Source organism: Bos indicus, chromosome 13 (assembly GCF_029378745.1).
Source record: "Bos indicus isolate NIAB-ARS_2022 breed Sahiwal x Tharparkar chromosome 13, NIAB-ARS_B.indTharparkar_mat_pri_1.0, whole genome shotgun sequence".
Taxonomy (NCBI): domain Eukaryota; kingdom Metazoa; phylum Chordata; class Mammalia; order Artiodactyla; family Bovidae; genus Bos; species Bos indicus.
The window spans coordinates 33,375,791-33,388,599 of record NC_091772.1 but is presented as its reverse complement, the minus strand read 5'-3'; the positions used below and the strand labels follow the sequence as shown (position 1 = coordinate 33,388,599).

Genomic DNA, 12,809 nt, shown 5'->3' with positions numbered 1-12,809 from the left:
AGGCAGACGTTTTACCATCTGAACCACCAGGGAAGCCCCCAAGCTAAGCACTTATATAGAAGGACTGAATATAAGTGATCAGTAATGTTGCCTGATTTGAAACAGAGACACCCTCCACCATTAGCAAATTCACGAATTCTAATTTTGCTTGAAGAAACAAGTTAATCAGTAGAAGTTAGGTAACAGTATGACAACTGCATCCTTCCAAAATAAGGCAAATGATATTTTATTTAAATAAACATTTAAACAATAAAAAAAACAAACACCACTTAAGTCCTATCTTCAGTTTTACATCAACAACAAAAAAAAACCTGCTCACAAACATTTAGAAAGAGATATGCCAAAAATAACAGGTAATATAAAGTCTGCCTCAAAAGCTGATACTTTATGCAGCTGTTTATTCAGGCATCACCTCACACCAAATATGCAAACTACCACTGTATTAGAATAAGAATATGAGCATGCAGATATAAAGATAATAAAGCTGGGATTGAGTGACTTTTTAAAGTTGTTTAAAGTGGTGGTTTAGTGGCTAAGTTGTATTTGAAGTTATACCACTGTTAAATAAAAAACTATCTTCAGTGCTTATTATTAAGTTCACACAATAGCCTTACTTTACTTACAAAACTGAATTATAATTTTCTTAAATAAAGCAAATGTGATCCTGGCTTCCTGGATGAAAAATGAGACTTGTGAAACATAAAAACTATTTCTAATGGTCTATAACAAAGGTACATCCCATAACTAATAATCTTTCAAATAAATTAAACACTCATGATCTGGATATCCATATCTTTAGAAATTTGGCCCTTGGTCTTGAAATATACATTATGCAGCCTTTAAAAATGTGTATCTTCAAAAATACTCCAACTCACAAGATGTATTCACATCTAACTTAGGCTTCAAGGAGACAAAACCAAACAGGAATGTTTATTTACCTTAGATTTCTTAAGTTCAGTGGTTCCTACCTGAATCTGCACAGACCAGGCTGAACACCAAATCTGGTTACAAAGGACACACTTCTGGCAGGAATATGTCTTTCTCTGGAATTCTGAATAGTGATTTTCAGATCACATGGGATTACATCATATTAGATTTTCCTTAGTTGTACACTGATGTGGGCTAACATTCTGCAACTGATGGCTCCTTTTTTCAATTTTCATATATAAGGTAATCAGGATCAAACACCAAATCATCATTCATCTGAAAGGGGAAACTGTGCTGTGTTGGAGGTAAGAACTAGGTCCAATTTCAATGAACCACAACAGTCCGTTTTGGATTCTGGCAGCCTCTATAGTATACCATATAAGGAATGATAGTCAGTAAAGATACTTGATGCAAGTATGCATGTTCCACTTTTATGATGCATAAACAGATGAAGGAATAACTTTTCTTATTGATTTCTTTTATTCGGTGTTTTCAGCTGGCTCCTTTGAACTACAGAAGGCATTTCCCTTATGCCCCAGTTTTTGTGGGTCACAAGTTTGCTTATCTAAAGCAAATAGTTTTACTATATCACTGTCAAAGATCTTCAAAAAGTAACACATTTCTATTTCATTCAATATGTGATATGTATAGCACTTCACTGAGCATTTAATTACCAAACAAAAAAAATCTGTACAAAGGCTGCAAAGCACAGAAAGATACTGCAAGATTACACGGCTATGGGGTCACATCACATTAAAATCACTGACTACGTGGGTAACAGGAAAAAAGTTTGGACAATATATTGGAAACTGAACGTAGATAAAATCAGAATCCTAAAAAACTATCTTCTTTGTGAGCATTGATTATACTTACAATTCGGTAACACTGTAAACTAAAACACTGATTTTTTAAATTTTGATTTAACCAGAAGTCTGTATACATAATGTTTTAAAATTATTTCAGACAATTTAATTTTAAATGCTGCACTGCAGCAATTCCTTTTTAATCTATTTACTTTGAATCAGGGTCAGTATGCAGTAAAATGAAGAAAAAACAAGAGATGACTTAACCTAGAGGTTTGTTATTTCCACTCCTAGCTGCCGTTACAAATTCTCAGACAACTTAGAAAAAAAATTAAAGAATACACTTAAAAATTTTTTTAAAAAGAGGTATCAGAGTAATTAATGACTTCTATATGCAAAAGACTGGTTTCTGAAAATAACGAACTAAACATGTTGCTTTACATTTTCTAAAGCTGTATCACACTCAGTTGTAATATACTTCTGCTTATACTTAAACAAAAAAAAACCCAAAACGACTAAAATACTTACCAGTTTATCTAAAGGCCAACTAACTGTACATTATTGATTTATGACTAAATTACTTGTCCATGATGTTTAATATCACCACTTAGATTAATTACTAAGGAAACCTAAGTAACGAACTTAAAATAACTTTATCCAAAGGAAACAACCTAAAATAAATGTGTGCTTCCTGTGGTAATTGTTTATTTTCTTTTAACTCTTTCCTCGTATCTTATGTCATATTTGGCCTGCAAAAGAAGGCTGTCTTCTAACCTAACCATAAAACATTTTGTGAATCCCAAATCTTAACCATTACAACAAATAAATCTTGATAATACTATCGGTTTGGGTAAATAACCACAAAAATATATCTGAAGAAATAAGACAGCCTTAACACAAATCTGAAAGGAAAACAGCTTGGTTATGTCAACTACTGTAGAGGCTGAGTAATCACAAGAACTCTATGAGAAACTAATAGCCTACTAGTGTCAGCCAACCAACAACCCAGGCCTGGTGAACATCCTCTAAAATCACGTGAAATAGCTCATCCTGAAGGAAAAGAATGATTAGTTTCGTGCATAACTTCTTGGCCTCTCCATGATGTCATTTATAGCAAGGGTTTTTCTGTGGACTTGTTAACAAAGAACCAGCCTGACAGTCTTCACACAGTAAGAGCTGCAGTTATTAGGAACCTAATGACTTGTTTGCCAAAACCGTCCCAAGCAATGTGGAGCTATGACATTAATCTTCTAGAGCTGAACTTGGAAACTTTCACATAAAAATTCTAAGGAACTTGAGTTCTGTCTTACATGTCAATGCTTCTAACCTTCAATGTTCCATCTCCTGTGATATTTCTGTCCCATTTCTATATTAAGATATTCAAACTTATGCTAAATGGAAAGGCAAAAAACACTAAAATTGGGGAGTGTGATAGCAATGTAGAAAGATGGCATCAGCAAGAAAGATGAATTTAATTTTTTGTCAGAGTTCACTGTTCTGTAGGCAGTTACCTTATTCTCCATTTTAATCTCCTTGAATTGGGAATCATTTTCAGGACCTTTCACGTTATGTTTCACATTACAAAAGACATTATCTCACCATCCTTGTGATTATCAAAGTCATTTTTCTTCAAGGCAGATCCTAATTGTAGAAGTAGGAATCTGATACTAACAAGAAATCTAGTTTACTGATTAAATTTTATTTATTTATTTTTTTAAATCTGCTTTTATAATACTTTGGTATACACACGAAAAGTTAACACTCTTTCCCGGAGTGCTACCCCATAAAACCCAGTGAGTCTCTCTGGGCACTTATTTAACCCAACGTTGATCGGCGAGATCCGCTGGTGGATGAGACAAAATCGAGCGCTCCGATTTCCAAAGAAAACTACTTTTTACAGCCCTAGATTCGCCATTTGTAACTGTAAACTCAAAAGCGGGTTGGCTGAACACTGAAGGTACCAGCGTAACTGCGACTGTTACGGTTTTCCTTCTCCCACGGAGGAAACAAGACGGTCTAACGCACATTTAAGATTTCTTTTAAGACTAAATATCATTACTACTTAAGGTTCGGTAAGGCAGATCCCAACGTTCTCGGCCGAACTCTGATCTATTTTATGAATGATAAATCTGAGGGGAAGGGGGTCCGACACACCGACTGCATCTACATCAGAACATGCAGGCGCACAGAAAGTCGGCGAACGAGCACTCGACTTGTTCCCCGGCGGCTCCACCCGCGCCCCAGGTAGGGGAGTGCCCGGGACCCAGGGCGGGTGCCTCCCGTCCCCGGCGCTGCAGACCGGGGTGGGGCGACCCCGGAGCACCCGACGAGGCGCCGAGCCCCTCCCCTGGGCCGTCGAACCCCACTGGGGAGGCTGGGGCGCCCCAAAGCTCGCTCTCCGCTCACTCCCCACTTCTCTCAACTCCCCGAGCGGCCGGGCACGAAGGAGGGGCCCTGGGTGGGGACAGGGGCACTCACCGCGATCATAACCGTGTCTTCTCCCTGAAACTTGGCGATGTACTTATCACCGCGGTTCACCTCCGACTCGTTGAGCGGTCTGAAGCGACACATCACTTTGATGTTGCACTCGGCCGGGTCCGCCATCTTCCCGGCTGCCGGGCCCCGAGGCCGGGAGCCACTCCCCGCCGCTCAGTCTTGGAGGAAGTAGGCCGAGCCGAGGGGGCTAGCGTGGCGAAGGCCAAGGGCCCGCGGCCCGCGGCGTCGCTCTTCCCCGGCGGGGCGGCCGGGACCTGGGCGGCAGCGCCCGGGCCGGCACGGTCACCCACAGGCTCACTTCCGACCCATCATGGCAGCCATGGCGGCGGCGGCGGCGGCTCCTCAGCTTCTCCCTTGACTGGCGGGGCAGGTTGCTGGGCGGAGGGATCCCGGAGATCGGGAGCGCAAGCCCCTTCTTCTTCTTCCTAGGAGACAGCAGGCCGGGCCCACCTTCGGCCTGCCCGGCTGTCGGCTCGCCGGCTCGCCGGCTGCAGCCTGACCACTCCTGAGGCCGCGGACCGGCGGCGGGATGGGCGGCGCGGACGGAGAACTGCGCACGCGCGGATGACCGGCGCCCCGGCGACCAATCCGCGGCCGCGCCGCTGCTCTACGCCGGGGTTGCACGGCCAAGATACCGGACGCGCAAGCGCAGAGTGAGCTATCGACCCCGCAGAGGATTTCAGAGTTAAGCGGTGCCTTAACGTTTTTTTCTGTAGAGGACAAGGGACCTTGTTAAAAGTGCTTGACGTTGTAGTTTAAGTAAAACACTATATTCCTGTTAGGACGTGTTTGCTTTCTGTTTTGTCTGGAGATACATTGATTTCTAGCCCACCTTTTTAGAGGGCTTTGCCAGAAAAGGAAGATTTGAATGAAGGGCGGGACGTGGTTTATGGTTCAAACGGTTGATCATTCCTAAGAGAGGGGGTTGGGGGACAGGAATAAGAAAAAGGAAGTTTCGTCTGAGGAAAGGTGCTGAAGAAATGTGGAACAGTAGGGTAAGGTGGGAGAAGACCCCCGGGGAACTGGCGGTCCCAATGACTCCGTAATAATCCTGTGGAACTCATCAGTCTCCACATCTAGAGTGTGAAGACAGAAAAACTGTAAAGACAATTAGGACCGCTAATCCTAGTCCCCGATTTTTGTTCGTAAAATGGAAGAGTAGGACTTACCTAGTGGTGCAGTAGTTAAGAATCCGCCTTGCAAGGCAGGGGGCAAGGGTTCCATCCCACATGGAGAAACTAAGATCCCACCCAACATGCTGCTGCAGTGTGGCCAAAAATAAACAATTAAAAAAAAATAGAGGCGTGTACTATTGTTGTTCAGTCGCTAAGTCGTGTGGGACTCGCTGCAAACCCACAGTCTGAAGCACACCAACCTTCCCTGTTCTTCACTACCTCCTGGAGTTTGCTCAAACTGATGTCCAATGAATCAGTAATGCTGTCCAACCATCTCATCCTCTTTCGCTACCTTCTCCTTCTGCCCTCAATCTTTCCCAGCATCAGGGTCTTTTCCAATGAGTCAGCTCGTCACATCAAGTGGCCAAAATTTTAGAGTTTCAGCTTTAGTCCTTCCAATGAATATTCAGGGTTGATTTCCTTTAGGATTGACTGGAGAAGACTCTTTGAGAGTCTGCTGGACAGCAAGATCAAATCAATCAATCCTAAAGACGGGTACTATGAGAGCCTCCAGTTGTTCTCTGTCCTCCCCTGATCATGCTAATGCCTGCAGAAATGAATCCAGAGTCTAAGATTCAGGTTTATTGATCCACAACAAAGGGGGAAGAGTTCACACCTCAGGCATCTTGGGACATCTCACCAAACACAGAAAAGGATGGAGTTGTTACAAAGCTTTGGGGGAAATGTGGAGTTTAAGTAAATTTAAATGAATCTGTATTTTGATTGGTTCCAACAAAGCGGTGCTGTGTGATACCAGATCTGGACTACAAGTGGACCCAAAAAGTCTTGTTTCCTTGTAACTACAATGTTAAGATAGATGTGGAGTATTGTCTCCAGAAACCCCTTTTCCACAGCTCTGCACCTGGCTTGAGAATCAATCGAGGCTACCTCTCTGTGTCTTAGACTCTTAGGTAAGAGTGGAATGTTCTCTTCTTATTGATGTAACTTTGGGTGGCAGTTTCTGACAGTCTATGATATTAGAGAACAACGTTTTCAGTAAGAAAGCAATAGTCAAAGAAGAAGGTTGTTGCAGCCGGTGGGTCACCAGTTTTCAACCTTTGTAGCAGGATCTCATTAAGTTTCTGTCCTCAGTCTTCTGCTCTTTGCTGTTGGAGCTCACTTCTTCAACAGCTGCTGGTGTCTCTTCTCTATAGCCCTGAGCTTTTCACCTGACTGACGTTTCCATCTCTCCAGCTGTGTGCAGGCCACCTTGTTTAGGATGCTTTCCCTTAACCTCAGATTTATTAGTATTCCAAAGATGAAATTACTCCCTGCCAATACTGAATGCAACTACTCAGCTCTCCATTTTTGATGATCAGCATCAACATTCTTCCATACTTCCAGGCTTAAACAGTTCCAGTCACCTGTAACTCCACTGTTTTCTTCATCTCAGAGGTGGGAGGGGGGGTTCAGGATGGGGGACATATGTACACCCATGGCTGATTCACGTCAGTGTATGGCAAAAACCATTACAATATTGTAATTAGCCTCCAATTAAATAATTTTTTAAAATCTACAGAAGAGAAACATGGGAGTCTGTGTACCTGAAGTTCTTCAACTTCCATTCCACTATCCCCAGTTGTTCCCCAACTCAGAAGATCTGAGCAATGATTGTTCTAGAGCTGTGATTTTCAGACTGCTCCATGGAGTAGAGGATACAAAGAAGTGACTCAGGAGGTTTCACAGGTCTGGTGAGAGAAACCAGGTGGATGGAAAGGCTAAGCTGTGAAGCTCTGGGAAGCTCTGCTGTTCAGCATCCTTTAGTTGCCTTTCAACCCTCACCTCTTTCCTCTTTCTGCATGACAGATTCTGGAAGCTCAGGCTTTATGAAAACAAAATCCAGAACAGGAAGTATCTGCGAGAGCTTTCTGCTTTCGAATCTGACACACATACTTCTTCTAGGCCACGCAAAGAGCCTGACTCCACACAGAACCAGGAAGGAGAAAAAGGCCATGTGAAAAACAAAATGTTTCTTTTTCTTGTTTTTTTTTTGCCACACCAAGTGGCTTGCAGGGTCTTATTAATAGTTCCTTAAGGGGCCTGAACCTGGGTCCTGGCAGTAAACGCACTGTTTTAATCACTGGACCACCAGGGAATTCCCAAAAACAAAATATTTCAAAAAATTGTTCCATCACACAAGTAAGGAATATCAAACAATAGGGTTTAAGTAAAATTTTCATAGGGAAACAAAAGATTGATTTTTAAAAAATGATTCATCTCAGTTTTTCTTCCAAATATATTAAAGATCAACATTATTCAATGTGAGCAGTGAGACAGTAGGTTTCCTTGAGAGTACAGTTTGAGACTCACTAACATAAGTTTTTTCCTTATGAAAATGTGAGTGGTATTTCACCTATACAGAGTTAGAACATTAAATCTCCATTGTGGAGGTAGCCTCCAAAGATGGTGCTCTATTGAACCATGCCTACTTGTATCTCACTGTTGTGCAGCCATTTTCCTTGAATCTTTTTTAATCTATTTACTTATTTATCTGGCTGTGCATGTGTGCTAAGTTGTTCAGTCATGTCTGACTCTGTGGAATCCTATAGACTGTAGCCCACCAGGCTCCTCTGTCCATGGGACTCTCCAGGCAAGAACACTGGAGTGGGTTGCCATGCCCTCCTCCAGGGGATCTCAGGTCTATAGTTGCAGCACTCAGGATATTTGTTGCATCATGGGGATCTTTCGTTGTGGTGAACAGACTCTCTAGTTGTGGCATGTGGGCTTCGTTGCCCTGCAGCATGCAGGATCTTAGTTCCCGGACCAGGGATTGAATACAAGTCTCCTGCGTTACAAGGCAGATTCTTAACCACTGGACCACTAGGGAAGTCCCTACTCTCATCTTGAATCTTGGTAGGTCTTTTAATTCATTTGGAACCAGCACAAGGTGGTAGAAGTATGATACTACATGCTATCTGAAACTAGGTGAGAAGTCTTGTAGCTTCCACTTAGGTCTCTTGAAACACTCTTTTGAGGAATTTTAACATGCCACGTGAGAAGACCAATTACGATGAGAGGACCATGTCAGAGTCAATAGACCCAGCTGATCCCAACCTTCCAGCCATCCCCACCCAGGCATCAGACAAGGGAGGAACCTTGAACTGTCCAGACCAGCACACTTGACAGTTGAGTACCAGTGAGTAATCCCAGTTGGCACCCTTGGAGCAGAAGAATCACCCAGCTGAGGCCTGCCCAAATTCCTGACCCATGAAATCATGAGATGTAATAAAATAGTTATTGTTTAAGCTACTCAATTTTATTTTTAAAAAAGTATTTATTTTTGGCTGTACTGGATCTTCATTGCATCATGTGGGATGTTTCTCTGAGGCCCTCAGACTCAGTAGTTGTGGTACATGGGCTCAGTTGCCCCACTGTATGTGAGATCTTAGCTCCCTAACAGGGATCAAACCCATGTCTCCCACACTGGAAGGCAGATTCTTAATCACTGGGCTACCAGGGAAGTCCCTTAGCTACTCAGTTTCAAAAACTTGTTATATAGCAAAAGATAACTGGAGTATTTACCTACAGCTTGAAACCTAAAACTTATCTCCTGGAAATTGTCCTATAAAATGTTCAGTTCAGTTCAGTCGCTCAGTCATATCCGACTCTTTGTGACCCCATGAATCGCAGCACGCCAGGCCTCCCTGTCTATCACCAACTCCCGGAGTTCACTCAGACTCACGTCCATTGAGTCCGTGATGCCATCCAGCCATCGCATCCTCTGTCGTCCCCTTCTCCTCCTGCCCTCAATCCCTCCCAGTGTCAGAGTCTTTTCCAATGAGTCAACTCTTCGCATGAGGTGGCCAAAGTACTGGAGTTTCAGCTTTAGCATCATTCCTTCCAAAGAAATCCCAGGGCTGATCTTCAGAATGGACTGGTTGGATCTCCTTGCAGGCCAAGGGACTCTCAAGAGTCTTCTCCAACACCACAGTTCAAAAGCATCAATTCTTAGGCGCTCAGCTTTCTTCACAGTGCAACTCTCACATCCATACATGACCACTGGAAAAACCATAGCCTTGACTAGTTGGACGTTTGTTGGCAAAGTAATGTCTCTGCTTTTGAATATGCTATCTAGGTTGGTCATAACTTTCCTTCCAAGGAGTAAGTGTCTTTTAATTTCATGGCTGCAATCATCATCTGCAGTGATTTTGGAGCCCAAAAAAATAAAGCCTGACACTGTTTCCACTGTTTCCCCATCTATTTCCCATGAAGTGATGGGACCAGATGCCATGATCTTAGTTTTCTGAATGTTGAGCTTTAAGCCAGCTTTTTCACTCTCCTCTTTCACTTTCAGCAAGAGGCTTTTGAGTTCCTCTTCACTTTCTGCCATAAGGGTGGTGTCATCTGCATATCTGAGGTTATTGATATTTCTCCAGGCAATCTTGATTCCAGCTTGTGCTTCTTCCAGCCCAGCGTTTCTCATGATGTATTCTGCATAGAAGTTAAATAAGCAGGGTGACAATATACAGCCTTGACATACTCCTTTTCCACTGTGGAACCAGTCTGTTCCATGTCCAGTTCTAACTGTTGCTTCCTGACCTGCATATAGGTTTCTCAAGAGGCAGGTCAGGTGGTCTGGTAGTCCCATCTCTTTTAGAATTTTCCACAGTTTATTGTGATCCACACAGTCAAAGGCTTTGACATAATCAATAAAGCAGAAATGGATGTTTTTCTGGAACTCTCTTGCTTTTTGATGATCCAGTGGATGTTGGCAATTTGACCTCTAGTTCCTCTGCCTTTTCTAAAACCAGCTTGAACATCTGGAAGTTCATGGTTCACGTATTGCTGAAGCCTGGCTTGGAGAATTTTGAGCATTACTTTACTAGTATGTGAGATGAGTGCTAGTTGTGCGGTAGTCTTGAGCATTCTTTAGCATTGCCTTTCTTTGGGATTGGAAAGAAAACTGACCTTTTCCAGTCCTGTGGCCACTGCTAAGTTTTCCAAATTTGCTGGCATATTGAGTGCAGCACTTTCACAGCATCATCTTTCAGGATTTGAAATAGCTCAACTGGAATTCCATAACCTCCACTAGCTTTGTTCATAGTGATGCTTTCTAAGGCCCACTTGACTTCACATTCCAGGATGTCTGGCTCTAGGTGAGTGATCACACCATTGTGATTATCTTGGTCGTGAAGGTCTTTTTTGTACAGTTCTTCTGTGTATTCTTGCCACCTCTTTTTAATATCGTCTGCTTCTGTTAGGTCCATACCATTTCTGTCCTTTATCGAGCCCATCTTTGCATGAAATGTTCCCTTGGTATCTCTGATTTTCTTGAAGAGATCTCTAGTCTTTCCATTCTGTTGTTTTCCTCTATTTCTTTGCACTGATCGCTGAGGAAGGCTTTCTTATCTCTTCTTGCTATTCTTTGGAACTCTGCATTCAGGTGCTTATATCTTTCCTTTTCTCCTTTGCTTTTCATTTCTCTTCTTTTCACAGCTATTTGTAAGGCCTCCTCAGACAGCCATTTTGCTTTTTTGCATTTCTTTTCCATGGGGATGGTCTTGATCCCTGTCTCCTGTACAATGTCACGAACCTCCGTCCATAGTTCATCAGGCACTCTATCTATCAGATCTAGTACCTTAAATCTATTTCTCACTTCCACTGTATAATCATAAGGGATTTGATTTAGGTCATACCTGAATGGTTTAGTGGTTTTCCCTACTTTCTTCAATTTAAGTCTGAATTTGGCAATAAGGAGTTCATGATCTGAGCCACAGTCAGCTCCTGGTCTTGTTTTTGCTGACTGTATAGAGCTTCTCCATCTTTGGCTGCAAAGAATATAATCAATCTGATTTCGGTGTTGACCATCTGGTGATGTCCATGTGTAGAGTCTTCTCTTGTGTCGTTGGAAGAGGGTGTTTGTTATGACCAGTGCATTTTCTCGGCAAAATTCTATTTGCCTTTGCCCTGCTTCATTCCGTATTCCAAGGCCAAATTTGCCTGTTACTCCAGGTGTTTCTTGACTTCCTACTTTTGCATTCCAGTCCCCTGTAAGGAAAAGGACATCTTTTTTGGGGTGTTAGTTCTAAAAAGTCTTGTAGGTCTTCATAGAACCGTTCAACTTCAGTTTCTTCAGCATTACTAGTTGGGGCATAGACTTGGATTACTCTGATATTGAATGGTTTGCCTTGGAAACGAACAGAGATCATTCTGTCTTTTTTGAGATTGCATCCAAGTACTGCATTTTGGACTCTTTTGTTGACCATGATGGCTACTCCATTTCTTCTAAGGGATTCCTGCCCATAGTAGTCAATCTAATCACACTAGGACCACAGCCTTGTCTAACTCAATGAAACAAAGCCATGCCCATGGGGCCACCCAAGACTGGCGGGTTATGGTGGAGAGGTCTGACAGAATGTGGTCCACTGGAGAAGGGAATGGCAAACCACGTCAGTATTCTTGCCTTGAGAACCCCATGAACAGTACGAAAAGGCAAAAAGATAAGACACTGAAAGGTGAACTCCCCAGGTCGGTAGGTGCCCAATATGCTACTGGAGATCAGTGGAGAAATAACTCCAGAAAGAATGAAGGGATGGAGCCAAAGCAAAAACAATACCCAGTTGTGGATATGACTGGTGATAGAAGCAAGGTCTGATGCTGTAAAGAGCAATACTGCATAGGAACCTGGAGTGTCAGGTCCATGAATCAAGGCAAATTGGAAGTGGTCAAACAGGAGATGGCAAGAGTGAACGTTAACATTCTAGGAATCAGTGAACTAAAATGGACTGGAATGGGGGAATTTAACTCAGATGACCATTATAAAATATTGCTTATGTATAATAGATGCATTTAGGTTGGATTACATTGTAGATTAATTTTAAATAGCTGGAGGGGGTCTGAGAATATAACCACTGTTTATGACATGCTGGAGAAGACTCTTGAGAGTCCTTTGGACAGCAAGGAGATCAAACCAGTCAATCCTAAAGGAAATCAGTCCTGAATATTCATTGAAAGGACTGATGCTGAAGCTGGAGCTCCAATACTTTGGCCACCTGATGAAAAGAACTGATTCATTGGAAAAGACCCTGATGCTGGGAAAGAGTGAGGGCAGGAGGAGACAGGCGTGACAGAGGATGAGATGGTTGGATGGCATCACTGACTCAATGGACATGAGTTTGAGTAAATTCTGGGAGATAGTGAAGGACAGGGAAGGTTGGTGTGCTGCAGTCCATGGGGTGTCAGAGACAGACACAAGTTAGTGACTGAACAACAATTGGAAAATTTGTTTCATATTTAATGAAACAATATATACCTATTCCTGGGACTTCCCTGGTGGTCCAGTGGCTAAGACTCCATGCTCCCAATGCAGGGGCCTGGGTTCAATCCCTGATCAGGGAAGTAGATTCTTTCCCCTTATACAGTATTACTAAATATTGAGTATTTGTACTCAGTAATACCCTGTGTTTAC

The 12,809-nt window shown here is 42.7% G+C and overlaps 1 protein-coding gene across 2 annotated transcripts in view; it reads right to left on the bottom strand.

Moving 5' to 3' along the window:
• The window catches only part of KIF5B (kinesin family member 5B), a 47,926-nt gene extending 43,152 nt beyond the window's left edge, over positions 1 to 4,774 (bottom strand). For both annotated transcript variants that reach the window (XM_019973135.2, XM_070800908.1), the window contains exon 1: positions 4,209 to 4,774. In XM_019973135.2, coding sequence (XP_019828694.1) covers positions 4,209 to 4,334 — 126 coding nt within the window. In that variant the 5' untranslated portion in view covers positions 4,335 to 4,774. The remainder of the gene's footprint in view (positions 1 to 4,208) is intronic.
• Positions 4,775 to 12,809: the final 8,035 nt, after the last annotated feature.